At 41.6% G+C, this 16,383-nt stretch overlaps 1 protein-coding gene across 1 annotated transcript; it reads right to left on the bottom strand.

Annotated features, from left to right (window-relative positions):
* Positions 1-5,519: 5,519 nt before the first annotated feature.
* LOC107101802 (perforin-1-like) lies at positions 5,520-9,777 on the bottom strand. Its single transcript, XM_015400859.1, has 10 exons — positions 9,690-9,777; positions 8,992-9,261; positions 8,835-8,914; positions 8,538-8,583; positions 8,296-8,441; positions 8,061-8,199; positions 7,897-7,977; positions 7,202-7,695; positions 7,014-7,107; positions 5,520-5,767 (listed from the first exon to the last, which is right to left on the bottom strand). The coding sequence occupies exons 2-10, from the start codon at positions 9,250-9,252 to the stop codon at positions 5,558-5,560; spliced, it is 1,551 nt and encodes a 516-aa protein (XP_015256345.1). The 5' UTR covers positions 9,253-9,261; positions 9,690-9,777; the 3' UTR covers positions 5,520-5,557.
* Between the last annotated feature and the right edge of the window lie 6,606 nt (positions 9,778-16,383).

Raw genomic sequence — 16,383 nt, 5'->3', positions numbered from 1 at the left:
ATCACTTTTGAACCTAATGTAGGAGCATGCCCCATAGCCAATGCTACTCGCATCAGAAAAGTGATGCAACTCCACATTAATTATGTGCTTTAGTTCTGGTGGATGGTAACATCTGGGTACTTCAACTAATTTGAGCTTTTCCTAACTATTTTTCCAGTCCTCCCACCTTGAACGTAGGTTGTCAGGAATGGGATCATCTAATCCGATGCCTTTACCGCAGAGCTCCTGTACTATACTTTTACCACTTAAGCAAAAAGGGGCTACAAACCCTAGTGGGTCATACAAAGATGAAATCACTGATATGCTCCGACGACTAGGAGGCTGGTTCTTTGTATTTACGTTGAAACTGAACATGTCAGTTTTTCCCTTTTCTGAAACGACAGAGCACTCCCACCAAGGAGTTAATCATATCAGTTCCTGTGAGAAGAGTATCGTTCAGTGAGACGCCAAGAAACCTGGAAGAACAGTCAAAGACTGCTCTTAACTTTGTCGGCTTCCTGGGATGGTAAACCCCATGATGTGCGATGTACCATACAGTCTCATCAGTCACAGGAGGGACTAGTTCTGCATCACCACTGCTGATAATGTCTCTCATAAAGGCACTGTAATGCTCATGATACCTTTTGTCAGCCTTGAGCCTTTTCTTTAGGTAGTGCAGTCGAACTGTAGCTAGCTTCTTATTGTTGGGAAGGGCTGGTGACTTGTGATCCCTGAAAGGAAGGGGCATCTGGTAATGTCCATCATCTCTCTGCTTTATTGTGTCACTGAGGAGCTGTAAAAAATAGAGGTCCTCCTGAGACACGTACTTATCTTCAAAGTTTCTCTCATTCAAGTCTGACTCCAAGACTTTTAGCACATCAGCTGTAGAGGGTGTGGGCATTTCTTTAACTTTGATTCGATGCACATAACTCTGGTTTCCCTCTCTGTCTAAGTGGTGATCACTAGACCCAATGATATCCAACCAAGTATGGTTCTTTGTGCGAAAGGCTCAGTTAGTTGTCCTGTAAGAACTTCTAGGGGGGCTAGTGCTGATGGACAGTCATAGCCATTTAGCAAACCCACTTCACAATCTTAGTATCTAGTGGCTGTAACTGGTTGGCTATACCTTTAAGGTGTGGCCACTGAAGTGCAGTTTCTCTTGTGGGAATGCTGGACATGTCAACTGGGATAAAATCACAAGAGTAGGCTTGTTTTATTTTAACATGGGTGTCGGAGTCAAAGCTATGCACCGGCAGGTTGCTAGCAAGTTTACTTGCCACAACTGTTGTAACCCGAATCATGTCCAATGATCACTTAAGTGTGGTGGGGTTCTCTCTGTAGCTATACCTTAAACTATAGAACTATTCAGTGAGTGGTCAAAACTCAGGTATTTATTTTAAACACACTGAACACAAACGATAATTCCCCAGTAAACTCCCCCTCACAGTAAAAAAAAAGTACTCCTCAGCCGCTTTGCTAGGGCAAATAATCTCTAAAAATGACAGAAAAACCGTGTGGCCACACTAGAACAAAAACTTCGAAACACCTGCACAGGTACTAAACAAAATAGCAGGCACACAAAAGAAAATACCCCCCGAAATAAATTGTTACAGGCCTGTTATCTGTGTAAACTGAAGAAACAATCCTTTTCCAAATGTCCTTTACTCACAGTACCGTAGTCCCAGTCTTCCAGTGAAACAAAAAAAGAAAACCTGTGTGCGAGCCGCACAAGATGTCCAGCCGGGTGGCTGATGAAGTCCCTCCCTTGTTGCCCGAGGAACCTCTGGCGTTCCTCGTCACCAGGGCGCTATCCGGGCAGCGTTGCTCCCATGCCGGCTACTTCAGTGGAACCACTGGCTGTTCGGAAACCAGGGCGCTAACTGAGTAGCTCCGAGCTGCATCTGGCAAGGGCTAACTTTTCTCAGCCAGCCCTCGAGCTGGGTTGAGGCTTATAAACTCGGCGAAACTATGAAACTATGAACTAAAACACTCCCTGCAACTATGTCCCTTGAACATGCCCTGCCAATTCGGTATTAACTCCAGTGGCTCTCCGGCAGTTTTTTCTCCCTCCGAGCAAACTGTCTTTCCTTCTCCCTTATTTTTTCTCTTACCTAGCAGAGAAGACCCGGACTGCCCAACACCCCCCCCCCACAGGGAAAACCAAACACGCCCCTCTCTCTTTCGGTCTCCTGCCTCTTCTTGCCTGTTCCTCTGGCATACATGACATCTTTAACTCATTCACACAGGTCTATACAGCACACTTATAACAATTTTGTCCTTTTTCAGTTTCTTCCTCTTTTAAATCAAAAACTGGTAAAGTAAATCTCTGCAAAATATTTAAATGCATAGCACATGAAAATAAACCAACTGTTAGGCCATAGGCTAGCTTTCAGAAAGTGGCTAGAAAGTGAGTTCCGTTCCAGCATCTTGGGCAATACTTTTTATTATGGTTTTTATTAAGTAAAATAGTTCATTTTCTTTGAAAAAAGGTTCCACAAGCGGGTATCCTGCAGTTAGTGAGTAATCGTCATTTGAAGTTGGGTAATACATGAAAAAATGGACATTTTAGCCTCTAAAAGCATCTTTGACTCCAATTATCTCTAAAAGTAATAAAGCCACACACTTCAATCTTGGTAGATCTGTGGAGGGTCCTACAAATATTCAATCCCTAAAATATCGGCCGGATTGGAGCAGTGGTTCCAGAGGAAACTTATTTGGAATATTCCTGAAATGTTTGCATTTCTGGCCTCTAATAGCATATTTGACTCCAATTATCTCTAAAAGTAATAAAGCCACACACTTCAAACTTGGTAGATCTGTGGAGGGTCCTACAAGTATTCAATCCCTAAAATATCTGCCGGATTGGAGCAGTGGTTCAAACTTATTTAGAAAATTCCTGGAATTCCAATAATAGCATCTTTAACTTCAATTATCTCAATAAAGCTAAACACTTAAATTTTCCACAATCGATACGAACATTACCACATATGTCCAATATGAAAGATTAGGAGAATATGAGCAATTGTTGTGAAGAAATCTTTATTTAAAAATCTAAAGCAGCATTGTTTCCAACACAGTGCTATTTAAACATATACACAGCAGGATAAAAATTTTCATATTGATAAAATATCAGGTTTAGATTATGAAAAAAATTAAAAACAAATATGATGAAATATTCAGTCACTATGTCTGCATATTCATCATAGCCATACCTCTATGGGGGCTTTCTGACTCTGGTCCATTTTCTCTGAGCTTCATTGACTGGTGTGTCATCGTTGACTGATGCTGCTCTCTCATCAGGACCACTCCCAGCATTCATGTCTGAACAAGACAGTTCCACTTCCTGTTTCCAGTCAAAGTCTGTCTCATTGACAATGACGTCCCGGCGAATCAGAATCCTCCTTTTCTCCTCATCGAACAGATGATAGCCCTTGGCATTGTTGGCATATCTTACAAAAAGAAACTTCACTGCTTTCTTGTCCAGCTTTCTCCTCTCTACTTCTGGAACATGTGCATATGCCACACAGCCAAATACTCTCATGTGACTAATGTTCGGCTTTCTGCCACACCATCTCTGGTATGGGGTCTGTTGCTTTAGAAGTGATGTGGGCAAACTGTTCTGCACATAGGCTGCTGTTGCTACAGCCTCTGCCTAATACATCTTTGGTAGCTTTGCATGAGAGAGCATACTCTTTGCTGCTTCAACTAAAGCCTGATTTTTTCTTTCAGCTACACTGTTTTGCTGTGGTGTATGAGGTACAGACATTTCATGGTGGATGCCTTGAGCTTTTAGGTATTCTTGAAATTCTTTCGACATGTATTCCCCACCATTGTCTGTTCTAAGTCTTGTAACTCTTTGTCGACACTCACTGGAGAATGTTCTCTCAAACTCTTTGAACTTGCTGAGCACTTCATTTTTCTGCCTCATGAAGTATACCTTGCAGCATTTAGAGTAGTCATCAATGAATGTCACAAAGTACTTTGACCTTCCTATGGATTCAGTCTGCATAGGATTGCATTTCTCCCACTAACTTGAATGGCTTTCTAGACAGCTTGCCCTCCACACATACTTCACCGAAGGAGTTCTCTTCATTATTAGAAAAGTCAGCTTTACTCATCAGAGATTTCAGCTCCTTCGGCATGATAGTGTGGCCCAGTCTTTGATGCCATAGGCGGGCTGCAACTGATGCACTTTCTGCTGCATGATGGACAGGCGTACTCCCCTCCATCTTTCCCACGCATGTAGCACCGGGTCTTCTTGAACTGCACGGTATTCCCTTTTTTCACAGCAGCTCCCACTGAGAAAATGTTTTCACACAGCTTGGGAACATACAGTACATCATACATTATGACATCTTTGACATCACTAACTTTGAAAGTCATTCTCATTTTAACATTGCCGAGTCCTTGTGCATCGACTACTCTAGCATCACCAAGTCTCACTGATTGTGGCTATGTGAATTCCTGGTAATCCTGTAGTATTTCTTTTGAGCATGTCATGTGTCTTGACGCTCCAGAATCAATCAGCCATTCGAATTGTTTCACTTTTTCACCCTGATTATTCTCTCTGGCAACAAATGCACTTTCAGTTGTACTCTCAGAATTTTCATTCTCCTCACATGTCACCTGTTTTGCCTTTTGGGTTTGATTTTTATTTATCTTTGGACAATTTCATTTCAGATGTCCCTCCTTGACAAATTTAAAACATTTCCATGTGGATTTGTCAATTTCCTCCGGCTGTGGATCCCCACGCACTTTAGTTTTCATTGCACGTAGCCCGGTTGTCTGGTCCACTTAGCTTGTCGATAAACAGTCTGTCCTCCATTGTGAATCCCACAACACAGAGTACTCTACACAGAATCCGTGTAAAACCACTATTTTAAGCTCTTTTACTGGAACTAATTGTGACCAACTGGGCCGATAACCTGTTGAATTTTCACTTAACTTTGTTGAAGTGAACAAAACGGAACATACAAAGCACCAGCGGGTGGCAGTATTTCACATCCTGACCTGCATTTTCAAATTACTGTATTACAACAGATACTTCTGGTCCTCTCAGCAGGTATTTTGGTCCAATACCCATGAGCAAACTGCTGGAGTTGTCTTAGGTTTAAAGGGTGACAAGGTTTTAGCTCCTTCCAAAGATGCTCAATAAGATTCAGGTCAAGGCTCCTAGAAGATCTCACTGACTAAATCTCAAAAATTTGCTGAAACATCAGGAAAGATTTTGGTTCACCCAAATAATATATACGTGTAATTATCAAGGTAGTATTGTTTCCAACAGTGTAGTTGATAAAACACAAAAACTAATTATTTAAAATAAAAGTCAGGTCAGTTCAAAATGACTTTATTGGTTCCAGATGGAAAAGTGGGACTTGTAACAGTTCATTAATAACATTTATGCAAAGTACAATTAAAGATGTTTACAATAAAAAACAAATCATGAAATTAATTCTGTAAAATTATGGATTATAAAAAATAAGATAAATTGACCTTGTATAAAGATAATTGATTACAATGCTACATAAAGTAGTGTGTTGTTTAAGGTCAATGAATTAACTGATGACATCCAGTTTTTTTACTGTGGAGCAGGTTTATACTGGTCGCATCTGTCTCCAGTGAGGTAGGGATCACACTTCAGAGAGTATTTCACTTCTATGTTTCCCATCCCAGAGCAGGTGAAAGAGTTGCTCCACTGGCTCAGTTGCTTACTGCATGAAATCATAAGGTCATCATATCCAGGGTCCCAGTCCCAAACATCAATTTTCAGCCAATCTTGTGTGTCCACCTAAAAAAAAAGTTTTTGAATCTAGTTTATGAAATGTTCCACTTTAGGTTTTCTTTCTTATTTGCACTGTTAATTAATTTAAAACAAAAACAAGAGCAATGGACATGATTCTGATGAAAAAACTATTTTCAACTTTGAATGGTTTATTTAAAGCTTAAGTGTGTAATTTTCAGCGACATCTAACTTCCAGACTGCAGACCGCAGCAACATGAACATCTCCCCCCCACCGCTTCTCCCCCCCAACAGTACGGCGAGCGTTACGGGACAAAATGTCTTCCACGACGTCCGCATCACCTACCTTCTCAAGTAATGAGGTTTGTTTACATAGATAATTTTACAGATAGTATTTCATTAGTCTGTGTAGGGTATAGATTTCATGTAGACTTAAGATAATAAATATACCCGTTATTTTTTCTACATTGTTGTGACGTTTTCGAGCGTAATGGGCGATCTCGCAATCGCTAGTTTGTTGGCTCTGCACTGCCGTAGCGCAAAGATGTCTGCCTCCATGGCTGCGAGACCCGCTCCTATGTAATTATAAATAACGAATTCTAAGGCAACGCAAATATTAAGGTTAAGAGGCTGAGCTCGTAGATGATGATAAATAACATAGTTATGTATAATATATTACATTTCTGACTGTATATCCCTGTAATTATTACACACTGTAGCTTTAAGAGTGCTGTTTTTCACTTTGTGCCAAAATGACCACTTGCTGTAATCTAAACTTTTTCATATTTTACTCGGAATTCAAAATGGAATAACTTTTACAAAAAAAAAAATAAATCAAATAAAACCATATTTGGTAAAGACTGGACAAAGTGATGCGTTTCTCCATTAACATACTCTAATCCTTCAGTCTGTACCAAACTTGCTATGATGAAACCTGGTCCAAGCCCACACAAGAATATAGGCCAATAATTGGTGGGTGTGGCTTACTTTCTCTATAGTGCCCCCTCAAAAGACTAAAATGACCAGCCCCAAGCGAAGGCCTTTTGTATCTGTAGTGTTTATTGTTATTATTATTATTAGGCCAGAACAGCGAAGCGCTGCAAAGGCCTATTGTACTTGTAAGGTTCTTATTATTTTTCTTTTGGCAGTTTGAATGGATTTTAGGGGGCTTAACGTGCATGAAATCGCATGATTGGACGTCACCAAATGACTCCACAGCGCCCCTGAAGTGAGTTGGGGCAAACCATAACTCAAAAAGAGTCTTAGCTAATCTATAATGAAAAATCATACTTACATGGCCCAAATTATACTCAGCATTCCAAGTTGGATTGTTTGAATGGATTGTGCTGGTCTGGTGGTTTATGGAGCCATACGACATAATAACATAACTGAGAAGAGAACGGGAAGAAAGAAAACAAGATATCAATACTGCTTTTATCAATCACAGTAAGATCTCAATTGTTTTACTGTGCATTAACCCACGCTTTAGTTGTCACAACTGGATCTCCTTTGAGATCCCAGCCTCGGACAATTGTCACAGACAGGGTCCCCTTTGAGGCCTCCTTTGGACAGCAGTTGGTGCCCAGGTTGGGAACACCAGAACAGGTTGGTTCTTTAGGTGAGACCTTCATAGCATTGCTCTCCAAATACTGCTCAATAGCAACCTTCATCCCTGTCTTTTGTGAGCTGCTTGGCATTAGCTCATAAAGTGGGCGGAGGGAGTACCAAACAACATCTGGATAATCTTTGAGGCTGTTCAGCCAAGCTGAGAAGCCAGCAGAATCGTTTTTAGAAATGGAAAACTCCCCTAACCAACCATTTCCTCCTGATACTTCAGTGTAGTGTATGTGGAGACCGGAGCTGTATTGGGTGGAAGAGTCATGGTTTTCTAGAACATCTTTGCAAGAACTAGAGACACTATTAGCCTCAATCTTTCCAAGGCCGACAGAAATACCCCTTGATAAACAGGAGTGGACCTGGATAACAAGAGGGAACAATGATATAATTAATATTCAGTGCAGATATTGTAGAATAATTTATTTCTTTTTCTATTTCTATCTTTTATAATTTTTGGGTTGAAAAGGCAGATTGTGTATTATTTGTACACATTCAGTGTTTTATTACAATGGTTTACAAACTGGGATGAATTTGATATTCTTAAATGTGAAATTTTCTACCTCATCTGAGGTCAGGCCATTAAGGGAGGACAAACAGGTGCGTGAAGACGTCACTCTTCTAATTCGGCCCCCAAGATCCACCTGATACAAAGTTTTATGTTTGTCTAAAAAGTTTTCCTTCTATATTTGTGAATTAAAGGAGTTCTTTGCTTCTGAGTTCTCACCTGTCTGATGTAGTGTGTGCCGTAGATGTTTAGGACATCCTTGTACGCAGCAGTACTGTTGGAGTCATAGTGACTTGGCAGTGAGTTTAAGTGGGATCTAAATTCTGGGCTGAGGGATGGAGTGCTTGACACACGGAAACTAAACACCAAGAGAAAGTTAGACCATAAAATCATTATCCATTTTAATGAATATGACCTCTGAACTTAAAACAAAAAAATCTAAAGTTTATTGTACCCATAATGGGCACAGGTGACCCTGTGGGTGCTGAAAGTGTATCGGTCCTCTCTTGTTCGTTCAGAAGCAAAATTGTAGGCAGAAGAGCGGGTTCCTCCCAGCTGCAGACTGCCAGAGGCGTTATGATCATGTATATCCAATCCAAACTAATAAAAAGACAAAAAGGGCTGTTTAGTTGTTTGATAATTAGGGATGAACTTCTGACATTCTGTGTTCAAAGTAGTTCTGAAATGTTTTTTTACCGTCCAGTCACTGCTGTCTTGGGTTGTGTAAGTATTAACCAGCGAGCTGTTGGCACATATTAGTATGAATTACCACATGTCAAAACAACAGGCAAATAAAAAGAAATTTAAAAAATGCAAAAGGTAGAATTGTGAGGATGGTAACTGTCTATAAAGTAGGTTTCATTTTGTTTTAGTAATGTGAGAAAATGAGGAAAAGCTATTTTCATGAAGTAGTAGCAATTTAAGAACAAATATTTCTCCAGAAAATCAATGAAGTATCTAAATCCTAGTTATGATATTTTTTTGACATTGTACCTTGAAGAAGTGTGAAAACTGTTGTAGATATCAGCACTGCATGTGCTGAATGCACGCCAGTCCACTACAGAAGATGGTAGCTTAAAATAAAACAGCAGGACAATTAATATTTGACAAATGAAATACACAATAGTGTTTATTTCAGATTTGACAGTACTTTCTGGAGCTTGTTCCCTTGAAGAGGGTTGGAGCAGAGGGTACAGGTTCCACTGGAGCTCAGATAAGTCTTAAAATCAATCACATAAGCGCCTTTTCTGCGCAGTTTGACCACATCAAAACCTTCTCCTACCAGGTTGTGGCCTGGTACAAATGGAGTAGCATCACATTGGGCTTGAGTCCCATTCAGACAGCAGAGAACAGAGCTGGGAAACAGGAGGAGGCTTAGCAGAAGAGGCATCAAGGTCGAGCAGAAGGCCATGATTAGGGGCTAAAAAAGAAATGGAAAAGTTAATGAATCACTGCTGTTTCAGAGTAGATGGCTAGTACTATAAAGAGTGAATGTTAGGCATAATTACACCGCATCAAAAATTTACTTTAAAATAGTCCATATGCAAAATCGTGAGTTTACTAACACTAATATGGCTGTTATTCAGACATAATAAGCCTTCTCAATTTACAATTCAAAGACTGTAAAGCTAAAAGAAAAAAAAACATTAACTGTAATACTATAAATTCAGAAGTAATACAAGTCTTTCAGTCATTATAAAACCCAGCTCAACTTTATTTTCTCCGTCATTCAGCAGTGCATTAGCAAAAATGATCAAATTGACTCCTTATAGTTTTATCTTTTGGTTGAAGAATGAAACAGGGCTAGTTTTAGTAGTTTCAAGCATTTGCAAAAGTTGAAAAACCTACTGTTGAAGAGCCACTTCCAGATTCAGCAGCTCATGCAAGACCTGAGGAAAATGAGCTGAGGACCACAGTTTATAAAGAGGACAGAAAGAGGAGGACCAAAAGCTCCAAAGATATATGGTTGGCTTAACAAACATAGAACCGTGTGATATTGATAGGGGTTACAGGAAATGTCCTTGGTAAAGCATAATAATTAAAGAAGATGAGCTTATTAGTAAAGATAAATATTAGATAAGGCACTTCCCCCCCCCTTCTGTTTGTTTAACATCCAAATAGTAGATCATATGAAAACACTTTTAAATGTTGAGATTTTTACCAAATGTTTCCCTTTTTTTCAAAATAAAAAAGTGTATATTATTATGGACAGAATCAGGATTTTGAATTAAATGTATTAATTTGTGGTTAAGGTTCAAAAAAGCTAATTATTTTTAATGAAAACTACCTGGACAGAGTTCTGAATATCAGTTGCGCAAGAGTTTTGCTCTTTGGCAACAGGGGCAAGGGTTGACTTTATCGTATTTGTTGAAACTCTGGTTGTTGACCAAACAAATTAATGATTTAACTTGATCAAAGACTACTAACTAGTGCCATCTCGAAACTAAATGACAGAAAGGCAAAAGACAACTGGGCATTATAATGCTTATCATTAAGTATAAATAAAAAAGCAATTCATTTTTTTCTTCTAGTACCTAAAACTTTTAAAATGTATTTGATTTTAGCAGATACATTAAAATCTGTTAATGTAATGTAATTAACTCCCATTTGCAGCTTATAGCTGAATGGTTGATAAAAATTGCTTCAAAAGAGATCCACTGTTTTGATCCAAACAATTGCCCTAGCTTCACGCAGCTCCAGGACTTTAGAATAAGTCAGGAAAAGTGGAGGAAATAAAGTATCACAGCTCTGATGTTTACCTGGCTCTGAAACGGCTCAAAGATAAACAGAGCTTACAGATAACAGTATCACAAAATTAAAGTTCTTCATTATAAAAGAAAATGGAGTTCTGACTCTGCAAGCTAGAAAAACCACATCAAAAGGGAAGTCCTGAAAGTAAGATCAGGGATGACGAAAGCCATTTGGAGGCCCAGAGCACAAATGCTATGTGATTCCCCCAACTGGAAATTATCATTTCCCTCATTTCTCTGTATTTCTAATATAACACCTCAATATTAAAATTTTGACAACAGCTGCAATAAACTAATACTATTCCATACAATACAAATGTGTGTTATATATCACAGATGACACTTATTTATTCATTTATTTGTTTTCTTTTCGAACAAAATGAATGACAGGCAAAATATACAGTAAATATTCATACACACGCACAAAGGTTTGTATACTTTTAAATAGGCTACATATGCATGTTCCTGACTAATCTAAATCAATATTTTATTTTTAATCACACACTTGCGTAGTTTGTTTTTTGTCTTTAAAGAGAAAATAAAAAAATTGTCTGGAAATGCATGTAAATAAACAACCATAGAATAATGAAAAAGTAGAAAAAATGCCAGAGTTTAAACAAAAGTCAGAAAACCCAGTTTTCCACCAGCATTTAAACGCACCATGTGTCATGTTGGGTTCAAGGAGTCTAACCCACATGCAGAAAACACTCAGGAGGCAGAGAAAAAGTTCAAAGGTTTATTTACAAAATGTACAATGAAATGTAAACTGGTCCTTGGTTTGGCAGACTGGTGACGAGGGGATCACCACTGAGGAGGACCGAGAGGTTAGTGTTTGATCCAGGTTTTCTGATGTAGGAGTATATACCTGCTCAAGGGTGGAACGGAGCTGCAGAGGGGGGAACCTTGAGGGTCCAGAGGCTAGTCGGCAGGCTGAGGGCTGAGGCAGAGGCTTAACTGAGTGCAGGCAGGCAGATTCCAGACAGAGAAACTCTCCAGGATATCACTGAGTGCAGGCAGGCAGATTCCAGACAGAGATCACTCTTCAGGATTTCAGATTTTCAGACTGGACTCAATCTGTGAGGCAGAGAGAAACAGGGTCAGGCAGGTTCAAAAAGTCAGAGATTCAGATCAGGTTATTTGGCTCAGGTCTAGCTCTACCATTACTGGCAAACACTCTGGCAGGGAAGTGATAGCCTCCTCCTCCTTAAATGGAGCCTCCTGATGAGCAGATGGAAGACAAGTGTTGCAGTCAGCTCATGCCCCCAGGAGATCTTGTGCGCCCTCTGGTGGAGAAAGTGGACAAAGCCTCCAGATCCCAACAGTACCCCCCCTTAACGACCGTCACCTGGCGGTCCAAAGGAACAGGAAGGCAGAGAATCATGATAATCAGAGATGAGAGCAGGGTCTAATATAAAAGAACCGGGAACCCAAGTTCGGTCCTCCGGACCGTAGCCCTCCCAGTCGACCAGGTATTGCCAACCTCGGCCCCAGCGACGGGAGTCTACGATCCGGCGAACGGTGTATGCAGGATGTCCATCAATGTCACGGGGGGGAGGAGGGGAGTCGGACGGAGGGCAAAGTGGACTGGTCAGGACGGGTTTGATCTGGGACACGTGGAAGGTGGGATGGATCCGGAGTGAAGGAGGGAGATGCAGGCGGACAGCAGATGGATTAATAATGGTGTCGATCTTGTACGGGCCAATGAAACGGGGAGACAGTTTTTTGGACATAGATTTCGATGGAATGTCACGGGTAGAAAGCCAAACCTGTTGTCCTGGTGAGTATGTGGGAGCTGGGCGTCTTTTCCGGTCTGCGAATCAGCGATTTAGTTCTGATGAACGGTTCAAGGTTGCAATGGTGTTTCTCCAGACTTTGCGACATCGGCGGATGTGGTGATGGACAGATGGGACTGAGACTTCTTTTTCTTCGGCAGGAAACAATGGAGGCTGGTACCCTAAGGAGACTTCGAAGGGGGAGAGACCGGTAGCAGATGAGAAATGAGAGTTGTGAGCATACTCCACCCAATGCAGGTACTGACTCCAGTCAGTCGGGTTGGTAGAAGTGAAGCATCTGAGGGTGGACTCCAGCTCCTGATTAATGCGTTCAGTTTGGCCATTTGACTGAGGGTGGTAACCAGAGGTTAGAGAAATCTTGGTTTCGAGAGCAGAACAAAAATGTTTCCATACCTGGGCTGTAAATTGTGGTCCTCTGTCTGACAGGATCTCCTGAGGGATGCCGTGCAATCTGAAGACGTGCTTGGTTAGAAGAAGAGCTGTTTGAAAAGCGGTGGGGAGTTTTCTCAGAGGGATGAGATGGCAGGCTTTGGATAATCTATCAACTATGGTGAAAATGGTGGTCATACCCTTGGATGCCGGTAACCCTGTGACAAAATCTATTGCTATGTGGGACCAAGGGCGTTTGGGAACAGGCAGAGGATGGAGGAGACCAGAGGGAGGCTGATGAGACGGTTTATTACGTGCACAGATAGTGCAGGCTAGTACAAACTCCTTAACGTCCTTGTGGAGAGATGGCCACCAAAACCGACAGGAAATCAGAGCAACAGTTCTACTGACCCCAGGATGAGCTGAAAACTTAGAGAAATGCATCCAGTGAATTAATTTGGACCTTACCGATGAGGGGACGTACGTCTTGTCAGGCGGACCAGTGCCAGGATCAGGTTCAGAAGTTTGGGCCTGTTTAATCTGGTCAGAGATCTCCCAGGAGACCGTAGCAACAGTACAGCTAGCTGGTAAAATATTAGCAGAAGATTCAGGTTCATCAGGAGCATATAGGCAAGACAGAGCGTCGGGTTTGATGTTTTTAGAGCCTGGCCGGTAGGAAATGATCAGGTTGAACCGGGAGAAAAACAGAGACCAACGGGACTGACAGGGATTGGATCTTTTGGCAGATTGAATGTATGAAAGATTTTTGTGATCAGTCCATACCAAAATGGGATGCTCTGCGCCCTCCAGCCAATGCCGCCATTCTTCCAAAGCCAGTTTTATGGCGAGAAGTTCTCTGTCACCGACGTCGTAATTTTGTTCAGCAGGGGTGAATCTGCGGGAGAAAAATGCACACGGGTGAGTTCTCTGGTCAGAATCAGAAACTTGGGACAGAACAGCCCCCACCCCTGAGTCAGAAGCATCCACCTCCAAAATGAACTGTTTGGAGGGGTCCGGTTGAATAAGGATGGGTGCATTTGAAAACAGAGCTTTGAGTTTCTTGAAGGCAGCCTCAGCCTCCGCAGACCAGTGAAAAGTTCTTTTGACAGAAGTTAAGGCTGTCAAAGGCTGGGCTGTTTGGCTGTAATTAGGGATGAATCTGCGGTAAAAGTTGGCAAACCCCAGAAATCTTTGCAGTTGTTTCCAGGTTCTCGGGAGTGGGCCAGTCCAGAACCGCCTTGATTTTATCCTCCGACGGCTTCACCTGCCCGCCCTCGAGCACAAAACCTAGGAAAGTGACAGATGGGCGATGAAACTTACATTTCTCTGCCTTCACAAACAGTTTGTTCTCTAGAAGTCTTTGCAGGACCAAACGGACATGTTTCTGATGTTCGGAGATGTTTTTAGAGTAAATCAGATTGTCATCTACGTAGACAAAAACAAAAACGTTCAAAAAATCCCTCAAAACATCATTCACCAGAGCCTGGAAACAAGCTGGGGCGTTAGTCAGACCGAAGGGCATTACAAGATACTCGAAATGTCCCAGAGGTGTTTTAAAAGCGGTTTTCCATTCATCACCTTCACGGATTCTGAGAGGGTGATAAGCGTTTCTCAGGTCTAACTTGGTGAAAACAGTGGCTCCCTGAACAGGTTCAAAGGCTGAAGCTAACAGGGGTAACGGGTATTTGTTCTTGATGGTTATTTGGTTTAACCCTCGGTAATCAATACAGGGTCGCAGAGATCCGTCTTTTTTACTGACAAAAAAGAAACCGGCTCCGAGTGGAGATGAGGACGGTCGAATTATTCCAGCGGCTAATGACTCATTGATATATTTTTCCATAGCTTCCCTCTCGGGTTTGGAGATGTTATAGAGCCGACTGTTAGGTGGAGGGGCCCCAGGGAGAAGATCAATGGCGCAGTCATAAGGTCTATGCGGAGGGAGATAAAAGAGCTCTAGCCTTACTGAATACAGGAGCTAAATCATGATAGTCATGGGGTATGGCGGAAAGATCAGGCGGGTCAGCCTCCTGACGGCTGGCCGGCGACTGGGTCGGCGGAGCGGCGGAGCGGAGACAGGAACAGTGACAGGAAATAGACCTGGACTCGACATGTCTCTTAGACCAGTTAATATGTGGGTTATTGTCAGGTTTGATACCGTAACATTCAATTAACAAACTCTGGAAAGAAAGACAAAGACAGTTAGATGAGTTTTACTCGCAAGGAGAGTGCCCCAGAGACGTATTTCAGTTACAATCTCCAACACACTCTGAAAAACGCTCTGGTTCTCCTCGCATTTTTATTGAAGGAATTTTCCCTAAGATTACAAATGGGCACTATCAGTTTTGTAAGGGAGGGGAACACACGGCTGAAGCGCCTAGATACAATTTTCACAACATAACGGTGAGATAGGAACATTCCATTCCTATCTTCATGTGCATGTAGCCTTTGCATGCGCACAGGCTGCAGCCGGGCTGGTTTTTTTACTATGGGAACCAGCAGTGTATGAAAAACATCAGGTTATAAGGTTTTAAGTAGAAACGCAGTTAAATGTGATAAAATATATACATGATTTTCCCAACATTTCCCTCCTGTTTATCACATGGAACTGCAAAAAGGAATCACTGAACAGCTTCTTCTTAAAGATTTTCAGCTGAAAGATCATAATATGGAAAACACATGTTTACACCTAGGGGAAAAGGGGTTAATTGTCAAAACCATCAGGGTCAGGATACAGATCTGTAAAGTCAAGGGAAGGTTCTTCTTCTTGTTCTTTTTCTTCCTCTGAATCAGTGTCGGTGTCCAATAAGGGATCTTCTACACGATCTAAGTCATTTAATGGGATCAAAGTATATAGTTGTTTTTCCATAGGGGCAATGGCAGTGGTTATAAGTCTGTTAAGCAGAGCTCGAAAAAAAAGAATGCAACAACATCCACACAATGTTAAGACAGCTGTAAAGACAGCTATCGAAATGAGAACAGAGGACATTAGAGTCTTATATTTACCAAACACATTCATCCATGAGTCCCACATCTCTGTGTCAACACCAGAGTGTTCTTTCATCTTGTTGTTCAGCGTACGCAGGCCTTCAAGGGCCCTCGTAAGGCTTCCATCCGCAGCTGTGTTGTTAGGAATGAAAGTACAAAACTGCTCACCAAAAATGGCGCAGACACCTCCTTTTTCAGCCAGGAGCATGTCCAGGGCAATGCGGTTTTGGAAGGCCATCAGGGATGTTGCAGCAAGTTGCTCATGGACCGCCCTCAGAGCGTTTTCAGTGGAATTGCCTATCCACTGCAATTGTTAACTCCAAATTGAGGATGTATTAGCGCCCCCACGTCAGTGCATGTCACTGCATGAACTGCAGGTAAACTAACACGCTGCTCTCAACTGAGTTGGATGGGACAGTGTGTGGCCGCGACGCATTTTTAGTTCTGGTAACGTTTCTTACCTGTCAATTTTATTATTTTCCCAGTGAAACCACATGATTTATTGGCTACTAACTGAAAATTACTGCAGTGGTTTGTAGATGGATATCAGGAAATTCCTCACACGAAGCAGAGACAGGGAAGCAGTAAAACAAGATGAGAGAGAGGGAGGTAAGGTCCCGTGATGAATTAGAGATTTAAGCTAAC

This window comes from Cyprinodon variegatus, unplaced genomic scaffold, assembly GCF_000732505.1.
Source record: "Cyprinodon variegatus isolate N-32 unplaced genomic scaffold, C_variegatus-1.0 Scaffold1155, whole genome shotgun sequence".
Classification (NCBI taxonomy): domain Eukaryota; kingdom Metazoa; phylum Chordata; class Actinopteri; order Cyprinodontiformes; family Cyprinodontidae; genus Cyprinodon; species Cyprinodon variegatus.
Note: the sequence above shows the minus strand (reverse complement) of the source record. Positions and strands in the feature narration are given on the sequence as shown.

What these genes read in the sequence shown, in the direction of transcription:
- LOC107101802 (XM_015400859.1), bottom strand. Translation starts at nt 9,252, where the DNA reads ATGGCCTTCTGCTCGACCTTGATGCCTCTTCTGCTAAGCCTCCTCCTG. An exon ending in AAGACAGCAGTGACTGGACG is followed by an intron (nt 8,442 to 8,537) that starts GTAAAAAAACAT and finishes TCTTTTTATTAG; the next exon opens with TTTGGATTGGATATACATGA. An exon ending in ATGGCCTGACCTCAGATGAG is followed by an intron (nt 7,696 to 7,896) that starts GTAGAAAATTTC and finishes CTTGTTATCCAG; the next exon opens with GTCCACTCCTGTTTATCAAG.